Here is a 19,733-nt window from a genome sequence, read left to right as displayed (position 1 = left end):
GAAGTCAAAGCCGCCGCGGGAATGACGATTGCGGCAGGTCCGGGCCCACCTTCACCAGCCGGGCGGCACGACTCCGCGTCAAACATCAGCCAACTGGTGCACTTGGCACTGTACTGTGTAAGGGGCATTTCCGGTTGCCGAAGCGCACACGAGAAGCACTCGAAGCAGGATGGCGCGCGCGTAAAGAGGCCCGGGTCAGGCACAGTGCGCAGCGGAGGGCCGTTCTTTGAGCCACGCCGAGACGAAGACGCCTGATCAATCACCATAATGCTCGTGAACCAAAGGGACGGCCGAGATAAGTGAGGTTTTATTGCTTACACTACCTATCTACTCCGTACTGCGGATATTCTCATGACAAAACGCTGAGAGCCGCTCGTGAGGCTGGTTTCCAGTTTCAGTGATGAGGGGCAGTGTGGGGCTGTTCCTGTGTAGAGAGTACTTGAAGGTACCAGAGGCATGGTTCCTTTCACAGCCTTCCTGGTGTCTCAGATCAGGCGACTTCCGCCCCGATTGGGAACCCGTGTCTCCTGCTTTGTCCGCCATGGCATTTTTCACTGGTAGGTGTGCAGGACTCAAATCGCAGTGACTTGCCGGAAGGCCAAGGCGCTGCCGTCTGTCTGTCCCGAGGCCGGGAACTTCCACCACGGAGAAGACACGGCGTCGCTGCATACACCTATTGCAACGTGACACCTGAGACGCCGTCGCCAATCACTGCCCGCAATCCCGCCAGCCGAGCCAGCGGTATTCCATCGGTGCAGTATTCCGTCGGGTACTTTGCGGCTCCTTGAGGTACCTCTCTTCCAAACCTCCCAAGACCGCGGGGTTCTCAGCGATCTTCCCCGCTTCCGCAGCGTGGCTGTGCAAGCGCCAAGACGTCCAAAAAGTTGGTGCAAGCTGCCAATCACACACCAACGCCGTTGAGCCGGAGAGGGTGCTGTTGGGAAAGGGGCAAGACGAAAAGAAAAGAGACTGGAGACCACGAGCATGGATGAGTTAACTCAGGTGAGTTGCCACTCAAGCACACGATGCAGAAAGTGGACATTGACCAGAGTGGTGCTAACTCCGCGTGACAACTGCGAGATTAGAGGAGGAAAAGAACACTTTAAATACCACTTGCTGTGATATGTCCATGCCAACACTGAGGGGAACCAACATGCTTGCACACCAGATATGTATATTCCGTATACTTGCCCAACCAAGCAATGTCTACCTCGCCATGCTCCCAGCCCATCCGTCCATCGCGTCATCATGCTAGATCAACAAACTTGAAGGGAAAAAAGGAGCAGGTATAATGACATGGCAGCAACCCAAACGGGAGAAGAAAACAGGCGCCAGACGCCGAAACATAAGAACGAGAACACGAATCCCTTCCCTTTACGTCGCTGCCAGGCAGACCTCCCAATCTCCCATGCGCCCCCCCCGTTGCTGGCCACCACCATTGCCTGCCCATACCACCCATGAAATCGTCACCCAACAACAGCCTTCATGCTCAAACTCTCCAAAAAGGCGCCCAGATCCTCCTTCTTGACCTCCACCACGCAGTGCTCAAAGCTGTCGATGCGCACCCGCGCCTTGGTCTCGCTCACCACATCCTGGAACGCGATGCCAAACCGGTTCAGCCCGTATCCCCTTTGATTCGTGACGTCCTCGTCTTCCTCCTCCTCCTCGTCGTCGTCCTCATCCTCCTCACTCTCCTCCTCACTCTCCGTCTCTTCCTCTTCCTCCTCCTCTTCGTCAGCTTTTGCGTCGCCCCCTCCACCCTCCGCCTCCGCCCGCAACCGCCTCCTCGCCTCCCTCTTCTCCTCCCTGATCCGCTCCTTCGCTTTCCTGGCCGCCTCCCTCGCCTTAGCCTTCTCCTCCCGCTCCTTCGCCCTCTTCCGCGCCGCCTCGCGATTCACATACGCCGTATCGGGCCCGCCGCCGCCGCCAGTGCCGACGACCACGTACACGCCCCTCTTCTCGTCCAGGCTGGCGACGACGAGCGGCGTGCCGCGGCCGCCGAGGGCCAGGCGGCCGCCGGTGGCCTCGCGCTCCTGCTCGGCGAGCGCCTCGCCGATCCACAGCGCCAGCTTGGTCAGCGCGCCCGGGTGGCAGAACAGGGCGGCGTCCGGGCCGCGGGCGACCGCGTCCTTGACGACGCACATGCGGAAGGCCCGCAGGTGCGAGATCTGCCGCTTCTTGAGGATCGCCGTGCCCGTCGCGAAGATGGCCCGGTGCAGCAGCTGCGCCGTCGGCAGGCCCGCCTTGAGCGCCTCGATGTCCTCCAGCGCGTCGTACGCCTGCCAGAAACGCGGCACCCACTCCTCGCTCGGGGCGGCGTCGGCGCCGGCGGAAGCGGGGAGCTGGGAGGCCGGTGTGGAAGTTGGGTCGGAGGAAGAGGAGGAGGACGAGGTTGCGTCTTTGCCTACTTCGAGGAGGGCGCCGATCACGACGCCGACGTCTTGTGCGCTCAGGGTCGCGCGCCAGCCCCAGCTGCGCACGAAGCCCCAGCCGTCTTTGGCGCCGCCGCGGTCTTTGCCGTCCGTGTCGATGCTCGGGATGAGCTCGTCGAGGTTATACAGGGAGGCGTACTTGAGCAGCTTGGTGCGCAGCTCCCGCTTCAGCATCATGTCCATGTGTGCGTAGCTCTGTTTGCACTGCACCAGGCTGACCCCCATCTTCGCGAGCAGCTTGTGCAGCCGTTTGAGTCCGCTTTCGCTCCACGTCTTGAGCCGGGAGAAGAGATAGGGCGAGTGCAGCATGCTGTCGTACAAGCTCCAGTGCCTGATGAGGAGAAACTTGGGCTCCGGCGACAGGCGGATGCTTGTGTCCTCGGGGCTGCGAGCCGTGGTCGGGATGATACCCGTGTTCTCGGGCAGGACCCGGCCGTTTCCTACCTCCGGGGGATTCAGTCGCCGCACCTCGTCTCGCAGGAGCTGTCGTATCCTTGCACCGCGCATTCCAAGCCAGCCCGAGGCGGGCCGAGCCTCAGAACTGCGGACTGGGACAGCGATGCCGGCTGAGGAGCGCCCATAGAGCTCCATAGACGTCACGCCCACGATCGCCAGCCAGAGCAGGTCGTTGTCCTCCCGTCCGAGTTCCGAGGCAAGAGAATACATCATGGATGAGATTGGCTCCGAGTACGACGTGCCGAGCCGGTAGTAGTCTCTGAGTACGCTCTCGTGCTTGCGCCGTAGTCGAAGCAACCTCCGCCTGAGCGTCCTTGCTGACGGTGCCCTCGGCGGCTGGGCGGCAGTCGGGGGTTCCACACCGTCACTCGAGAAGACAGGATCGTCCCGCAGGGAAATGAGACCCCGCTGTGCCGGCCGCCGGGGGGGGTCTGGGATCGGAGAGGACTGTGTTTTGTCAGTGAAAATTCCGGAAAGTGGGGTGATAAACTGGCACGCACCGAGTTACTACGCCTCCTTTGCCTCGGCCGATCGTCGTCCTCCTCGCTATCCTCATCCAGGAAGTCCCACGACTTTCGTTTCTGGCCCGCACGCGCCGACTTGACAGCCCGTTTCCCCTCGTCATGGTCGCTCTCGTCGTCGTCCTGGTCATCGTCGTCGTCGTCGCTGCTGTCCCCCAGGTCTTCGCCATCATCCTCAACATCAGGCATATCAACGAGCGCAAGATACGCTTCCCTCTCTTTAGCCAGCCCCTCCTCGATATCCCCGTCATCAAACACGACAATCCCACCCTTCCCCGGCCGGTACGCCCTCTCGATACACCCGTCCTTTACCCCGACCGGCGCGCGCGCCGCAAACGTCCTGGCTTCCTCCGTCTCCGGCTCGAGCGGAAACCCCCCAAACACATTGCTCAGATTCCACGGCCGGTGCGAGTCCACAACCCAGACCTCCACCTTCCCGAATGCCTGCGCGCCCTCTCCCGCTCCGGCCCCACCGTCGGCCCCTTCCTCCTGCTCCAGCCCGAGCACAGTGCCCAGGTCAGCCATCCCCCCGACGCCGAGGCACACGACGACGCCGCCGGCGCCGCCGGCGGCCTCGGTCATGGGGACGACCAGCTCGCGGCCGACGCGCTCCAGGTCGGCGTAGCCGGCCACGGGCTGGATCTTGTGCGGGATGTAGTCGTGCTTGAACAGGCGCGTCAGGATGCGGCAGGCGCACAGCGCGTCCGGCTCCAGCGCCACCAGCACCAGCACCGGCGGCGACAGCGGGTGCCGCGTGTTCTGCAGGTGCAGGTACAGCTTGGCGATGAGGGCGCGCGGGAGGTACATGGTGTTGTTGTAAGGAGGGTAAAATAATCTAGGTGTTGATTTAGAGATGCGGCGGGTTGCGGGGACTCATGGGGGCGGTTGGGGCAGGTGTCCGTTGGGTTTGGCCGGCGCTGCTGCGAATGTCGACTTGTCGTCGCGGGGAGGGGAGAACTGGTCGGTTGGGATCGCGAGCGACGGGAGGGCGGCACGCGACGGATCTGTGCTTGTGGGAGGCCAATTGAGGATAATGTGGAAGATTAGAAATAATTGGTCTGCGTTAAGGTGCAACGTGCGTGCCGAGTTGTATCAAGCGTCCACCCACAGTAGGGCAAGTTGGGCGGGTTGGGATCGGGCGCGGAATCCAGTGCTGTGTGGTGTTTACGGAGCCAGGCAGGCCGAGCGAGACTTACCTTACACTGGACAATCCATGGCAAACACGCACACGCCAGACGCGGTTCGGGACGACGCGACGTGGGGCGGGATAACGTGCGGGACAACGTACGGGAACGCATGCGGCACTGTAATTTTGCGCCCCCAGTTTGCGCCGTCATGGTGCACGAGCCACGCAGGTCAAGCCAAGACTGGACCCACCTAGGCCGGCCTGCCTGCTGCCTGCGGTGCTTGGCTTGGTGCTGCCCACTGCCGACTGTTCCCCTGTTCCGCAACAGGCCCCGATTGATTCCGCACCTCACCAAAGCCAGCCCAAACTTATGGACACGCACGACTCTTTGATTCTGCCCCTCTTTTACGCAAGCTGCTTGACCGCCTCTTCGGGTTTTCCTGATGGGTTGATTTTGATGCAATCTGCAGCCAAGCTCCAGCCGGGCCGGTTCCTTCCAAAAGCTCCGGGCACCTGCCGCTTCTGACGCTCTGGAAGAAGCGGGAGCGCGGGAAAACCCGTTCTGTTTCCGTCTTCCGGCCTTCTCTCGGTGTCTCAGTGTCACCCAGCCAGCGCAGCAGCCAGCGCAGCAGCCACGCTGCTTCGAGAAGAAAATGCCCTGCCTTTACCAGCCAGTCCTTGCGCGGCAGCAGCGGGGTTCTTCCCGGCCTCGGTTTCGTCGTGTCTCCTCTCGCCCCGAGGTGCGCGGTGGGTGCGATGCGAGGGGGGTGTGCAGTGTTGCAACCATGCCCATGGATCCTCTGATCTTCTCATTTTCATTTCTCCCTGCCCACATGTTCCTCCCCTCCATTGCCTAGTGTGGAAGGTTTTGTCAGGTAATGTACCACATGCCAGCATCCAGCCGGCATGCCGGAGCGAGAAGGAAGCAACCTTGAAGTCTACCCGAGTACTTGTTTGCGCTGTTTCGCCTTGGCGGGCCCCTTACCGACACTCTGGTAACTGGTAACGCCGCGGGCTTTGTTGGCTGCCCTCGACTTGCTTCCAAAGACCCAGCGCTGTGGTTGGGCTTCCCCCCCCCTTCCCGAAGAAGCCCCCCCCGCACGCAGCGGGCCCGCACCGAGAGGTTTGGTGGCCTGGGCGGACGAACCACCCGCGGACCTGCACCCACCCGCTTGGTTGGTACCTTGTGGCAGGGTTCCCAGCAGAGGGTCGAGATGCATAGCTGGCGTTCTCTTCGTTTGCAGCCATGCTGCACAAGATGCCACCATCTCCCGTTGGTGCAGCAGCTGTCGGTCCGTGATTGGCTCGGCTCCCTCGACCTACTGTACCTACCAAGCTATCCACCGCTCCACTCGACTCCTATCCCTCCGGGCCCAGGGACCCGGCGAGGTGCTCCCCAAGCTCGCTGTTGCGTCTGGCGGAAAGCTGGTCGATTCCGTCGTTCCACGTCTCGGCAAGGCCAGAGTGGTGCAGATTTAGCTCGTTTCGGGCTAGGTGGCTTGACTTGCTCTCTCCTATTTCCCTCTCAACCATGACCGGTAACTTGTTCCGGGCTCGACGGAGCTCATCTGTTCTGCTTCACAAGGCCGCCATCAATTGTCTAAATACTACGCTCTGCTGCCAATTTCTTCCAGCGGCAGCGGCGAGACCCCGCCGAGTGTACCACTTCGCGTGCGTCTATCGATCCCTCGCCGGAAGGGTCGCTTAGATATCCCTCATCTTCCACTTTTGTTCCCCAAGCATCACTTGCCTGTGCTCTGCCCTCAGCTCCCTCGTTTTTGCTCGCTTGCGTGTAGTTGAGCACAGCGGTGTCCTCGTCCAGCCAAGGCCGAGACATGCCCTTGGCCCACACACCTTCTTTTGCCACTGTGTCCATCAGTCAGACGCAAGGGGACCGCGGTTGAAGGTCGCCTGCTTCCGTGAATGCATGACGCGGCGGACAGCTCGCCGGCCGGGATGGAGGAAGACGGCATCATCGAGCCGCTCGGAGATGAGGATGTGCCCGAGCGGGCGCGCGAGGTCACCTCTGACTACGACCCAGCCGAGGAGGAAACCACATTTGGCTCTCTGACATCGAGTGTTAGCGGCCATGTGTGGGAGTATGGAAGGTATGTTCCCGGGCGCTCCCTCTCTGTGCTATGCGAGCGGTCACCGGCTGAGCCGTGTCCCAGACGCTATCACGCCTTCCGGTACGGGAGATACCCCGTGCCGAATGACGAGGAGGAGTACAAGAGGGAGTCGCTACGGCATACGATGCTGAAGGACCTTCTCGGTGGGAAGTTGTACCTGGCACCGATCGGTAACAGCCCGCAGAAGATCATCGACCTAGGCACCGGCTTTGGAGAGTGGGCCATCGAGGGTACGTACCTAGACAGCCAAGTCCACGGAAGGAGGGGGAGAAGCAAAGAGAAGCCATAAACTGACTCGCCGCAGTTGGCGAGACCTTCCCCAGCGCCAAGGTCACGGGCGTGGATCTGAGCCCCATCCAGCCGCACTGGATCCCGCCCAATGTCGAGTTTATCGTCGACGACATCGAGGACGAGTGGGTTCACGAGAGAGACTATGATTTCATTCACTTCCGCTTCGTCAACACACTGCTCAAGGACAACACCGGGCTCTTCCGGAAGGTCTTCCAGTGAGCTCGCTCCCGCGCCACCCAGAGGGGCTCATGTTGATCCCCGTCCCTAGTGTACTAACCGCGGATTACCACAGAAACCTCAAGCCGGGCGGCTGGGTCGAAGTGCAGGATATACTGCCGTATGTGTCGTCAGACGACGATACGATTCCGCCGAACTACCCCGTTATCAAGTTCATCGCCATGTTCAAGCCCGTGCTGCGGAACAAGTACGGATTCGACATCAACGTCCTCGAGCGTCTCCCCTCACTGCTGGAGAGCCTGGGTTTTGTCAACGTAGAACGGAAAGTGTTCCACATGCCGCTGGGCGAATGGGCGCGCGACCCGCATCTGCGGCTGCTTGGCGGCTACTTCCGCGAGATCCTCATGGACTTTTTCGGTGCCATGGCCGCGCGCCCGCTCGTCGAAGCGGGCTACGAGAAGGAAGAGATCGGGAGCGTGCTGAGGGACGTCAAGGCTGCCGTGAGCAACAGGCGGATCCACGCCTATATGCCGATCCATTTTGTCTGGGCCCAAAAGCCGGCCGCTTGAGTTAGAGCGTTCGCTCTCTCCCCTCCTCTCCCCCCTCTCTCACCCAAGGTCACAAGGTTCGCTCGGTGACAACACCAGCGGGCCGGCAAGCACGGGAAGAGAATTAAAAAAGGAAAGGAAAAGAAAAGCAACCTGCAACAAATGTGCGCGCGAAGGGACCCGCAACGGTGAGCCGAAAAAGCAACACTCCCCCGGCTCCCTCCCCCTCCGACCCCTCGGGACGAAACCAAGCAGATCCCGCTCGGCTCGGCTTTTTTCTTTGCGCAATTCACATTTGCCGAGAATCGAGGTTCGCCCATGCACGATCACGCTTACCGGCCGAAGTTCAAGCCCCTTTGGGACTTCACTGCAGCTGCACATGCAGCTGCAACGTCTGGCCAGCCCGGAGCGGCCGCTCCAGGGTGAAATCAGGTGGGAAGGGACTCGCTCCGCTGAGCATGATTCGCTCGTTTACTGCATTATCTGCTCACCGGTAAAGGACACCGAGAGGGCGGGGATGCGGGGTGGTGGCTGAAGGGACTGGACTCTCTCTCTCTTTTGGGGAGGTGTGGTTCATGGATTGCAGACGCGAGGCCGTCTTATTGTGCTCGGCGGGGTAGGTAACTGTTGAGCACTGCCGGGCAAGTGGTGCGAGGCGGAAATAAGCATCGGCCCCCGCGTCCCGACCTCCGGCATGCCGGACTCGGCTCCGGGAGGGTGTTGATTGGCCTGCGTGCTTGGGAGGACTGCATCGCCCGCACCGACTTTACGTTTTCCTGACACACGGTTGCAGTTCAACGGTCCGCTCGGATACGAGTTTGAAGGGTTTCATGTAGGATACCTAAGGTATTTACCTGCTGCGAGACTGCCTGACCTGTCAGCCGTTGAAGCAAAAGTCGGCTGGGTTCCTATTTGGACCGTTTCAACAGTTTCACATCCCGGGGAAACAGATCGTGGAGTATTACCTATCCATAGCTTTTTGCCATTGAGTTGGTTCGTGAGAGGTGCCGATTATCACTTCATGAATCCAGCTGCCCGAAGAGGGCAACGCGAACAGGGGCATCGGTGCGGACACCAATTTTCAGGAGCAATGTTCAGCAACTTTCTATCCCTAATGCCGGGAGCTTTTAAATCATGAAAGAATAAAGTCAGATTAGAAGACGTCGATGGTATGGTTGGTTTTGGCATCTATGGTGCCCGAAGCAGTGCTCTTAGCAGGCGCCCAGCCGTAATGGAGCAAGCAAAGGCGTGGCGCTGATGGCCCACTAGCAAACGCTAACTAGTGAACGCTGGAAACATGCTAAGTTGCCCACGCAAGCACCTCACACCACCTATCCTTCAACGAGGCTGTCCACTCAGTGTAAGTTGGCTGGCTCTTCAACCCGCAACAACGGCAGCTGTTCGAGATACAACCTCATTTCCAAGCTAAACCTGGACTGGCTGTGCCGGGTTACAAGGGCTTTCTGCAGTGAGTTTCTGGACCTAAGCAGTCTCCAACCGGTGGTTCTTAAACCTGAGAGCAGGGGCATTTTATACTTCCGAAACGGCGCCCTGAGGAGGGTGAATATAGGAAAATGGCGGCTGCACATGCCCAACTGAAGGCGCAATGCCAGTCCGCAGCCGAGCAAATTGTGTCGGAGTGCGCCGCCGTCCTGGAAGACGACACCAGCACCGCGGGCCTGGCAGGCTGCGGCGAGCCCCTGGTGCGGCTGCTCCAGCGGCAGGCCACGCAGCTGCTCAGACTTGCCGATGCCACCTCGTCATCTGGGGAGGAAGAGCACCAAAGGGCCAAGACACTGCTGTTGAGACGGCTGGACGACATCCGAGAGACGTCGTATGCCAAGTTCTACGCCTACCTGTTCAAGGAGCTGCCCACCTGCTGGCGGCAGCTGTACACGGACGCGAGCATCCTCAAGTTCGCCCTGCTGTACTCTTCCTGGCCCACCGCAGGCGACAGCGCAGCCGCCGAGGCAGAGCTGGACGAGATGATCAAGACGCTGGATCTTGCGCTCATCCTTGCCGGCGCCGCCGGGGAGCGGAGGGGACGGCCGTGGATCGACAAGGCCTTTGCGCTGCTCGAGGAGGTCTGGCACGCGAGATCCCCAGCCGGGGCACCAGCAGCATCCTCGTCAGAACCCGCCGTCGTCGAGAGACCATCCAAACGACCCAAGACGACAACCGGCGGCGAACCGTCACCACCCGCCAACAACCCCTGGGACGACACGCCCTCCTTCTCCACCCACGAGCCCTTCACCCCGCCCGTGACGCGCCCAGTCCAGCGCGTGCACGACATGCCAGTCGAGGACTTCCAAGCGTACATGAGCAGCCCGCAGCCGGGCAACCCGGGCCCGCTTCCGCTGATCATCACGGGGCTGACCGACGCGTGGCCGGCGCGCACGACCCGCCCGTGGCGCAAGCCGGCCTACCTGCTCTCGCGCACCTTCGGCGGGCGGCGGCTGGTGCCCGTCGAGCTGGGGCGCAGCTACGTCGACGCCGGCTGGGGCCAGCAGCTGCTCCGCTTCGGCGACTTCCTGGCCAACCACATCATCAACGCCACCTCGCCCGACACCGCCAGCGAGGAGGAGGAGAAGGAGGCGGAGAAGAAAGACAGAAAGACTGGCTACCTCGCGCAGCACCCGCTGCTCACCCACCTCCCCGCCCTGAACGCCGACATCTACCCGTACCCAGACCACCTGTTCACCGTGCCGCCACCACACCCAACAGCAACCACAGCCGACCCAACAGCAACAAACGGATCATCTAGCAACCAGCCGGAGGAGCAGCCGCCGCTGGCGGCGCCGCTAGTCAACGCGTGGCTGGGCCCGCCGGGGACCATCACGCCGCTGCACACGGACCCGTACCACAACCTGCTGGCGCAGGTGGTCGGGCGCAAGTACGTGCGGCTGTACCCGGCGTGGGCGGGGGGCGCGCGGATGCGGGCGCGCGGGCGGGAGGCGGGCGGGGTGGAGATGGGGAATACTAGCCGGGTGGACGTGGGTGTTCTGGAGGGGTGGGACGAGCCGGCTTCGGCTTCGGCTTCGGCTTCGGGAGGTAGTGAGGAAGCGGAGGGGGAGGGGGAGGGGATGAGTGAAGAGGGACATTTCAATGGGGGCAGGAAACGAGGAGAGGGAGGAGGAGGAGAAGAGGAGGGGTGGGAGGCCGAGTTCAGAAAAATCGAGTACCTCGACTGTATCCTGAACGAGGGCGACGTGCTGTACATACCGGTCGGGTGGTGGCATTATGTGAGGGGGCTGAGCGTCAGTTTCAGTGTGAGTTTCTGGTGGAACTGAGGGACACGGCGTGGTTCATATCACTCCTCACAGCAATGGCGACGGATGGCCAAAACTGAAAACGAAAAAGAAAAGAACAACGACGTCAACTTTTATTCCACTCGCAAATCCCCCCGCATGCAAAGTCATTGTGTCTTTCTCTGCCAAACCAGCAAGAGATTGCGCAACCAAATGGACCGTCGCCTAGCGGGCCCTCATCAACGCAACGCAGCACGGACGTCATGATCCCAAATATCACAACACATGGCGCAACCCGCGCCTCCCATCCTCCGCAGTTTCAACAGCCATCCAGGCCCCTTCACCACTCCAGCGGCTCCGTCTTGACATCGCCGCGATTCGTCTTGGGCACGGGCGCGGCCTTGACGGCGAGCTGGCCGCCCATGCCCTTGCGCTTGAGATAGCCCTTGCCGTCGAGCCAGGGGGTCTCGAGGGTCATCTTGCGCTCGAACTCGGCGATCTTGTCCTCGAGCTGCATGGTCAGGCCGATGTCGTCGAGGCCGTTGATGAGGCAGTGCTTGCGGAACTCGTCGACGTCGAACGAGCACAGCGTGTTGCCCTTCTCGTCCTTGACGAGCTGGTTGGGCAGGTCGATCTCGACCTCGCGGCCGGCGACGGCCTCGGCGTGCACGCGCTCGAGGTCGTCCTTGTTCGGGATGACGATCGGCAGCATGCCGTTCTTGAACGAGTTGTTGAAGAAGATGTCGGCAAACGACGGCGCGATCACGCTCAGGACGCCGAAGTCGCGGAGCGCCCAGGGCGCGTGCTCGCGCGACGAGCCGCAGCCAAAGTTGGCGCCCGTGCAGACGATGATCTTGGCCCGGCGGTACGGCTCGCGGTTGAGGACGAAGTCCGGGTTCTCGACGCCGGGCTCGAGGTAGCGCATCTCGTAGAAGAGCGCGCTGCCCAGGCCCGTGCGCTTGATTGTCTTGAGGAACTGCTTGGGGATGATGGCATCCGTGTCGATGTTGGCTTTCTCCATCGGCGCCGCGATCCCCTTGAGCACCGTGAACTTGGGCAGGCCGCCCGCGGCGCCCGCCGCCGCCGCCCCGCTCCGCACCACCGACGTGTTGATCTGGGGCGACTGGTCCTCGGGCTGGTCCGCCAGGGCCTCCTTCTCGTGGTCGTCGGTCTCAATGCGCTCGTCGGCGTGCGCCTTCTCGGTCGTCGGCTCGGGCGCGATGGCCGCCTCGATGTGCGGGCTGCCGTTGTACTTGGCCAGTTTCCTCACGTCGGCGAGCTTGCCCACGATGGCCGCAGCCGCGGCCATGACGGGGGACATGAGGTGAGTGCGGCCCTGAGCACCCTGGCGGCCCTCGAAGTTCCGGTTGCTGGTGCTGGCGCACCGCTCCTTGGGCGACAGGATGTCGGGATTCATGCCCAGGCACATGCTGCAGCCGGCCTCCCGCCACTCGAACCCGGCGTCGATGAAGATCTTGTCAAGACCCTCCTTCTCGGCCTGCTCCTTGACGAGGCCGGATCCCGGCACGATCATGGCGCGCTTGACGTTGGACGCGACCTTCCTGCCCTTGACGACTTGAGCGGCGGCGCGGAGATCCTCGATCCGGGAGTTCGTGCAGGAGCCGATGAAGACCTTGTCGATCACGATCTCCTCCATCGGCGTCCCGGGGACGAGGCCCATGTACTCGAGCATCCGGCGGCCGCCGGCCCTCTTGGTCTCGGTGGGGAAGGTCTCGGGGTCGGGCACCACGCCGGTGATGGGCACGACGTCCTCGGGGCTGGTGCCCCAGGTCACGGTCGGAACGATATCCTTGGCGTCGATGAAGACGTCAATGTCGTACTTGGCGTCGGGATCGGACTGCAGCGACTTCCAGTAAGCGACGGCCTTGTTCCACTCCTCGGAGCCGTACTTGGGGGCCAGGGGGCGGCCCTTGAGGTACTCGAAGGTGACCTCGTCAGGAGCCACCATGCCCGCCCTCGCGCCGGCCTCGATCGACATGTTGCAGATGGACATGCGAGCCTCCATGCTGAGCGAGCGGATGACGGAGCCGCAGTACTCGATCACGGCGCCCGTGCCGCCGGCCGTGCCGACCTTGCCGATGACGTGCAGAATCACATCCTTGGAGCTGACGCCGGGGGCCAGCTCGCCGTCGACTTGTACCCTCATGTTTTTGCTGCGCTTCGTGATCAGGCACTGGGTGGCAAGCACGTGTTCAACCTCGGAGGTGCCGATGCCGAAAGCGAGCGCACCAAAGGCGCCATGGGTCGACGTGTGGCTGTCGCCGCAGACCACGGTGGTGCCGGGGAGGGTGAAGCCCTGCTCGGGGCCGATGACGTGGACGATGCCTTGCCTCTTGTCGCTCAGGCCGAAGTACGTAATGCCGAACTTCTTGACATTCTCCTCGAGCGTGACACACTGTGTCCTGGACTCATCCTCCTGGATGAAGCTCGCAATGTTCTTGAGCGCTTTTCGGGACGTGGTGGGGACATTCTGAGAGCGATGCCGTTAGCCCATCTCGTCCACAGCCACGAAGGAACGAACGGGGAGAGATAGAGAGAGAGAGAGAAAGCGAGAGACTTACATGGTCTGTTGTGGCGAGCGTGCAGTCTGGTCTCCTGACCTTGCGGCCGGCGGCCTCGAGGCCCTCGAAAGCTTGCTATGGCTGCGCGTTAGCACCGGGTGGTCCATTGCCCTATGATGAAGGCCTTGCGAGGCCCTGCGGAGCGCCTACTGGTGAGGTGACCTCGTGCACGAGGTGGCGGTCGATGTACAGGAGGATGGTGCCGTCGAGCTTCTCGTCGACAATGTGGGCCTGGAAGACCTTGTCGTAGAGCGTTTGGGGTGCTCTCTCGGCGGTCGGCATTTTGATGTCTCGATTGTCAATTGGCGGTGAATTACGGAGCGGGAATACACGACGAGGAAGTGAAGGAGGGGACTATCTAATTGCTGTGAAAGCGGTGGATGCGGTGTTCTGCGTGCTGCAGAAGGCTTCAACGTGACAAAAGAACCAAAAGGGCCCGAGACGGAATGGAATGGAGCCTCCTTGAAATCACTCCCCTCAGTCTGTTGATACACAAGAGGTCTGCTCTACCCCAACTTATAACTGGTGAGGAGGGCTTCGGGTGGAAAGAAGAGCTGCCTCCGATGATTGGGCCCCGCCGATGTCGGCCCCGATGTGAGGAATGCGGGGTGGCCACAGCGATTGCAAAGGAACGCCGATCATTGGCTGCGCCGCACCAACAGGGCCAGAGGATGTGGGGTTGGCGCCAAGACGAAGGCCCGCTGTGGGCCGCCGAGCGGCACCCTGAACAAGCAACTCACTCCCACATGGCACGTGCACGATGCTGCGCAGTTAACGGACGGCGACCCTGCTGGTTCAGGAGCTCTTGCCCACTCTGCCAGCGGCGCTCCCTGAAGTCGTTTGCTTGGTTCCTTCCTTCCTACCTTACGCAGTACGCAGTAAGTCTGAAACTGGTATGTGATGTCCGGGCCAGAACAACGAAGGTCAATGATTGCCCAGCCAGGCGGCCGAATTAATTGGTAGGTGAAGCAAGGCAACGGCAAGATCCTAGTCGCCGGGTCCTTATCAGGAGATCGTCCGCCGGGGTTTGGCTCGGTGCCTCCGCAGTCAAACGTTAACAGCACACAACTTCGATTCCGCCGTGGTACCCGAAGGTCAAACTGTTTCCATCGAGGACCGTTTCGATATTGGGTCAGAAGGAAAGAAAATCCAATCCCGCCCCAACAACGAGCCATTCCCAGCTGCGGTGAAGCGCAACGTATGCTGCATCTCCAGCCGGAACCTCCGGGGCCCAAAGTACTGTGGTAAGGTGCGGGTAATCCGTCAGGTACACTACCTACCGTTGTTATTCCCGTTGAGTGCTTTTATTCCCTAGTGTAGTATAGCTGGGATTCCGCATGCACAAAGCCGGTCCTCCCGTCAACCCCACCTCGATTCGTCCGAAACCCCCCCCCCCCCCTCCGTATCTCCAATCCAGACGGACCTTCGGATCTCGGAGCAAACCTTGAAGGCCGGGTCGTCGCTCGCCCGGTTCCTGTGGTCTCGGCGAAATACAGGCACCGGTGCTCCTTGCCCACCGAAGAGGATGGCCACCGTCCGCCTAATCAGGTCTCCCACTTCGCCGATCACATGGCGCGATGGACGTACACTAGGCATGAGAGGCCGCGGGCCGGGTCGGGGAACACTGGACTGAATCAGAAAGAACCCGGCCACCAAAACCCTGATCTTTCAGCTGTGCTCTGCTCCCAAAAGGGCAACCGCAAATGCACCTCATTAATTGAAGCCCAACCGGAGCCAGTCGGACCCTCAATTCCCGAGTCGACCGCTGCAGGAGCCGTGCCGCTCTCGTCAGCCGAGGGCCTCATCACGGCAGGTCCTATCAAGAATCCAACAAATGACGGCGTATTGGTTGCGACTCAGGTTGCACAGCTGTGGACCGGGGTCCTAGGAAGGCCGATATCCCCACCCAACAGGGCCAAGATTTGGCACCTAATGCAAGGCACAGTTGGGAAAGGAGCGAGGCAAAGTGACGTTAACAGGCTGCCAATGTTCAGCCCTCCTCACCAACCCAGGGTGAGGCTGGCTAGCACATACACGGTAGTTACGTGCGGATAGCTAGTTCAACTAACGATGCAGGCGACGACCTATGGTCCTGTACACACGCGAATAGTGCCCACTTCCCCAGATTCCCTCTCCCCAGGAACGAACATCACAGCCCCGCCACAGCCCGGAGCACATCCCAGAGCTCTCCCCACAGCTTCACCATCCAAACGACGCCCCTGACCGCCCACGCTACTGCGCTCACCACCAGGAACAGAAACAGCGCCGCCAGCACGCACACGACCACGTCCCCCTGCGTCGCCTGCGCTCTGTCGACCCGTTTCCTCAGCTCCGACCGGCCGTCGAACACGGGGCTCACCAGCTGCCAGTACGAAGCGACAATCCTCTCCAGCATCACCACCGCCATCCGCGTCCACCGTTGCACGTCCACCTCAAGTTCTCCTCCGCTGCCTGCTCCGCCCTTTCCCTTTCTCTTCTGTCCCTTTCGTTTTCCGTTCTCCTCCTGTCCCTCCTCCTGCTGCTTCGCTTCCTCCGCCCCCTGTCCTCTCCCCTTCTGGGCTGCGGCGCCCGGAGCTCGTGGCCCGTGGTGAGGATGACGGTCCATGTGTTGCCTGCCGGGGTTGCGCGTCGATACCGGCCCTGCCATCACCCCCGTTATTGTTATTGCCTTCACCCACGGTATCTCCTGGTGGTGGGCGCGGTTCTGCGCGAACGCCGTCCGTGCTGCGCCGCGCGCGATGCACTCTGCTGCCATTGCTGCTTCTTCTGCCTCTGCTTCCGCTGCGGACTGATTCATACGGTATGTGGACGTGCGCGTGCACGTGGGTGACGACCTGGGCGTGCCGGCTTCGCTGTCGCGCTGGTTGGGGCTGCGGCTGGAGTCCGGGTCGCTCTGCCTCCGCATTGTTTTGCGCATGGCCCAGTCTGGTTGCTGTGCTCGGTGCTTCGCCGGTACCGGGCCTTGGGAGACTGGTGGATTCACCACCTCGGCCTCGGTGTGAACTCCCGTCTGCGCCTGGCTGATGGACGACGACGTAGTATCGCTGGCTCGTTCTGCTGCTGTTGCTCCGGGTACGGGAGGTGAAAGGGGGATAGGCTCGTCGGCGGGCCTGGCTGTTTCCCCCTTCTCCTGCGCAGGGGTCGGGGACATCAGCATCCTCAGACCCAGACCCAGGCTGTGTAGACTCAGCCAGCCGCTCAGTTGCCTGCTTTCTGGGGAACCCGTTGGCCACGAACAGACGCTGCTGGGCCTTGGGGTCGAGCACCGCAGCGATGTCGCCGTCGAGCGTCGCCGTATCAGAGGAGCATCGTATGACCCGTCGAGCGTTGCGCCGAAGGGGCGCGCGTCGAGGAGGTAGCGAGCCGGACTGCGTCCGGAGCCAGTAGTGGTGGTGGTGCGTGTGCAGGCAGATGGGAACGCGCTGTCCGGGCCGTCCCCGCTCCTTGCTGGCCGACTCGCCCGCAACACCATGTCTGTCCGGCTGGGCGGGCTCTTGAGGTCCGGATTGTCCATCTCGGGGGTCAAGCTGTCTGCGCGATTCCCCGTATCGTCCAGCTCCACTACTCGCCCACAGCATATCTGACGGACCTTGCAATCCCCCGAGACCCTGCGGATGTCCACGGGAATCGCTACCAACTCGCCCAAATCCCACTCTGGTTGATGATACTCCTCCAAGCGGCTGCCCTCCGGGTGGAGCGAACCCTCCCGGGGAGGGATAGCCGGCGGCACATGGAAGCCGGCGGCTGTCTTCCGCCAGGGGCCCCATCCCCTGCCCGGCATGTTGCCCTGCCCGTCCCCCTCCCCAAGGCGAACCTGCTCCGGCTGCCGCCGCTGCACCAGCGCCAGCTTGACGTTCTCGCCCGTCAGGCGGCGGCGGCTGGCCTGCACTGCCCTCGCCACCGCCGCCATGCCTAAAAAAGAATCCCGCCGCTCCGGTATGACGACGTGAAGCTGCTGCCCGCCGCGTAGGTGACCGACACCGCCATCACCACCGCTACTATGGCCGAACCCCGCCCCTTGGAAGTGACTCTGCTCTGCCGCGTTCAAGGCGACCGCCGGCGCCGGCGCAGCCGAGGACGACCTCGATGCGGACTGCGACTGCGACTGCGACCGCGACCCGGGGATCGGGCTCAGCGCCGGCTCCGCCGCCGACGACCACCAGCCGCCCTCCTCGCGCCGCCACCGCACCCGCTGCTGCCGCACAGCCTCCCGCACCGCGTCCTTGCGCTGCGCCGCCCGGCTCAGCCGCTCCTCCTCCCGCTGCTGCTTGCGCTGTGCCTTTGCGACGGCATCACGGCTTCCGCCGGCGGTGGTGAGGCGGTCCGTAGCCGTCCCCATGCCCACGCCCGCGCCCACACCCACACCCGGCGCAGCACCACCAGCAGCACCAACATAGGCCGCCCTATTCTTATTGCTATTGCTTACGCGGGCAGTAGTCGCAATCGCAGTAGCAGCATTGGTGGTGGCGGCGGTGGCAGTAGTGGTGGTGGTGGTCGTCGTCGTGGCCACCGCGTCCTCCGACCCCGTCGGCGGCGTGATCACGTCCAACTCGCCCGTCTGCGGGTTCGCTCCCGTCACGCCCAGGAAGTCGCCCGACTCCTGCAGCGTGCGCCGCTGCCGGCGGTGCTCGCGATGCATCGCGAGGAAGAGCTCGCGCGAGCGGGCTGTTGCTGCCGCGGCGAGTGTGGGCGTGGGCGTGCCACAGGGGGTTGTGATTGAGATGCCGGGCGTGGTGGGGGTCGGGGTTGGTGTGGCGGTGCCGTATGTCGGGGTCGCGGTTGTTGCGGTCGGTGAGAAGGGGATAGGTGCGGGTAGAGGGGCATTGTTGGGCAGGGGACGGCGGGGAGGGGAGGAGGAGGAGAAGGAGGCTGGCGGTTGCAAACTGGGATGGACGCCCGGATGGGGGGGATTGGGATGGGCACGCAGAAGGGCGGGGTGCGCGCTTTGGAGTGGGCCGGCGGCTGCTCCTGCGTTCGCAGTTGCGGTCTTGTTTGGTGGCGGGGAGAGCTGGCTCGCCGTCACTGTGCTGCGGCCGACGGTGTGTATTTGTGAAGGCGCCGGGGCCGGCGAGCTCCAGTGGTTTGCTGCGATCGTCCCCGGGGGATGCCTGGCTGGGGATGGCGACGTCTTCCGTCTGCGGCTTGCGCTCGAAGACCCCGGTGGCACGGGCTGCGCCGGACGGTGCTCCCCATCGCCGTCTGTTGCTGGGGTTGGCCGGGCGGTGCCGCCTCGCTCGGGCCGTTGGCTCGGTCGCAATCTGGAGAAGAATCCTGCGACAGACGAACGGGAGAGAGTCCGGCGTTTCGGGGCATCCGGTGGAACAGAGGTGCTCGCTTGGTGACGGGAAGGTGAGCTGTTGGCCGTCCCGGCGTTCTCTGCTTGATGTCGAGACTCCAGCGTCTTGGTTCCCCAGCGGCCGCTCGTAGCATGGTCGACATCCATGGTGGTCTGTCTGCCGTGGCGGCGAGCTAACAATGCTTGCTCATGGGATGAGGCATATGGCTGTTTGGAACTGAGGAGCGGATGACAGGATCTGAGAGGATCTCCGTCCCAGGCATTGACGGGAAGCGGACCTTCCAGGCCTGTTGAAGGACGGTCGTCCGGGTAAGGTAGGTAGTGAGGCACCTTCTTGCCGAGGGAAGGCACAGGACTCTGGGCAGGTAAGCACGAGCGAGCAGCCAACTTCAGCCGCGACGTTCAACCTCATGTCCCTCTTCCCAGGAAGGAGCGCCGCATGTGGAAGAGCTCTCTAGCCGGTTCTTTGGATGGCTTGCCATGGCAGTCATCCACACGCGAGCCCAGACCCTTGGGAGGTCGAGGCAAGAACCATCGGCCATCTCCGGTCCCAGGGAATGAACACTTGTCGAGCTCCCACAAGCCATTTCCAACCGCGCTTTCTGCTCCTTAGTTGCCCTTCTATGTTCAACACCCCTTTAGGGTCCCAAGGTCCGGTCCCTCTCAACGTCAACATCGGCCCCATCCCCGGTGCTCCACCGGAAGCATATCCTCGCTTCCCCGACTCCACCAGTTTCCCGCATTAATAAACTCAGCCTGAATCCGCACCTCCACCAACCGTCACCGTCACCGCCCGGTTTCCGGGATAGGCGAAGCGTCAGTGGTTTAGTGGTAAAATCCATCGTTGCCATCGATGGGCCCCGCGTTCGATTCGCGGCTGACGCACACTTTTGCCGCGAGAGCCTCCTTTCCGTTCCTTTTTCGCTT

At 62.2% G+C, this 19,733-nt stretch overlaps 5 protein-coding genes and 1 non-coding gene across 6 annotated transcripts; 3 read left to right on the top strand and 3 right to left on the bottom strand.

The window, feature by feature from the left end:
• Positions 1 to 1,466: 1,466 nt before the first annotated feature.
• On the bottom strand, positions 1,467 to 4,216 carry THITE_35313 (uncharacterized protein; the record flags this gene model as incomplete). The annotated part of the gene is made up of 4 exons (XM_003653350.1): positions 1,467 to 1,664; positions 1,938 to 2,915; positions 2,988 to 3,335; positions 3,389 to 4,216. 4 exons carry the CDS (start codon positions 4,214 to 4,216, stop codon positions 1,467 to 1,469), a joined length of 2,352 nt encoding a protein of 783 aa, XP_003653398.1.
• Positions 4,217 to 6,351: 2,135 nt separating this feature from the next.
• On the top strand, positions 6,352 to 7,721 carry THITE_2115825 (uncharacterized protein). The gene is made up of 4 exons (XM_003653349.1): positions 6,352 to 6,643; positions 6,707 to 6,894; positions 6,969 to 7,170; positions 7,248 to 7,721. Exons 1-4 carry the CDS (start codon positions 6,492 to 6,494, stop codon positions 7,699 to 7,701), a joined length of 996 nt encoding a protein of 331 aa, XP_003653397.1. The 5' UTR covers positions 6,352 to 6,491; the 3' UTR covers positions 7,702 to 7,721.
• Positions 7,722 to 9,254: 1,533 nt separating this feature from the next.
• THITE_151434 (uncharacterized protein) lies at positions 9,255 to 10,970 on the top strand (the record flags this gene model as incomplete). The annotated part of the gene is made up of 1 exon (XM_003653348.1): positions 9,255 to 10,970. One exon carries the CDS (start codon positions 9,255 to 9,257, stop codon positions 10,968 to 10,970), a length of 1,716 nt encoding a protein of 571 aa, XP_003653396.1.
• Positions 10,971 to 11,093: 123 nt separating this feature from the next.
• THITE_2115823 (uncharacterized protein) lies at positions 11,094 to 14,062 on the bottom strand. Its single transcript, XM_003653347.1, has 3 exons — positions 13,661 to 14,062; positions 13,511 to 13,585; positions 11,094 to 13,419 (listed from the first exon to the last, which is right to left on the bottom strand). The coding sequence occupies exons 1-3, from the start codon at positions 13,790 to 13,792 to the stop codon at positions 11,269 to 11,271; spliced, it is 2,358 nt and encodes a 785-aa protein (XP_003653395.1). The 5' UTR covers positions 13,793 to 14,062; the 3' UTR covers positions 11,094 to 11,268.
• A 1,597-nt stretch (positions 14,063 to 15,659) lies between these two features.
• THITE_118429 (uncharacterized protein) lies at positions 15,660 to 18,953 on the bottom strand (the record flags this gene model as incomplete). The annotated part of the gene is made up of 4 exons (XM_003653346.1): positions 15,660 to 17,164; positions 17,807 to 18,175; positions 18,539 to 18,781; positions 18,854 to 18,953. The coding sequence occupies 4 exons, from the start codon at positions 18,951 to 18,953 to the stop codon at positions 15,660 to 15,662; spliced, it is 2,217 nt and encodes a 738-aa protein (XP_003653394.1).
• A 667-nt stretch (positions 18,954 to 19,620) lies between these two features.
• THITE_t65 lies at positions 19,621 to 19,691 on the top strand. Its single transcript has one exon. It is a non-coding gene; the product is annotated as a tRNA-Gly (tRNA).
• Positions 19,692 to 19,733: the final 42 nt, after the last annotated feature.

Source organism: Thermothielavioides terrestris, chromosome 2, assembly GCF_000226115.1.
Source record: "Thermothielavioides terrestris NRRL 8126 chromosome 2, complete sequence".
NCBI lineage: Eukaryota > Fungi > Ascomycota > Sordariomycetes > Sordariales > Chaetomiaceae > Thermothielavioides > Thermothielavioides terrestris.
The sequence above is the reverse complement of the archived record's forward strand: the minus strand, read 5'-3'. Positions and strand labels throughout refer to the sequence as shown.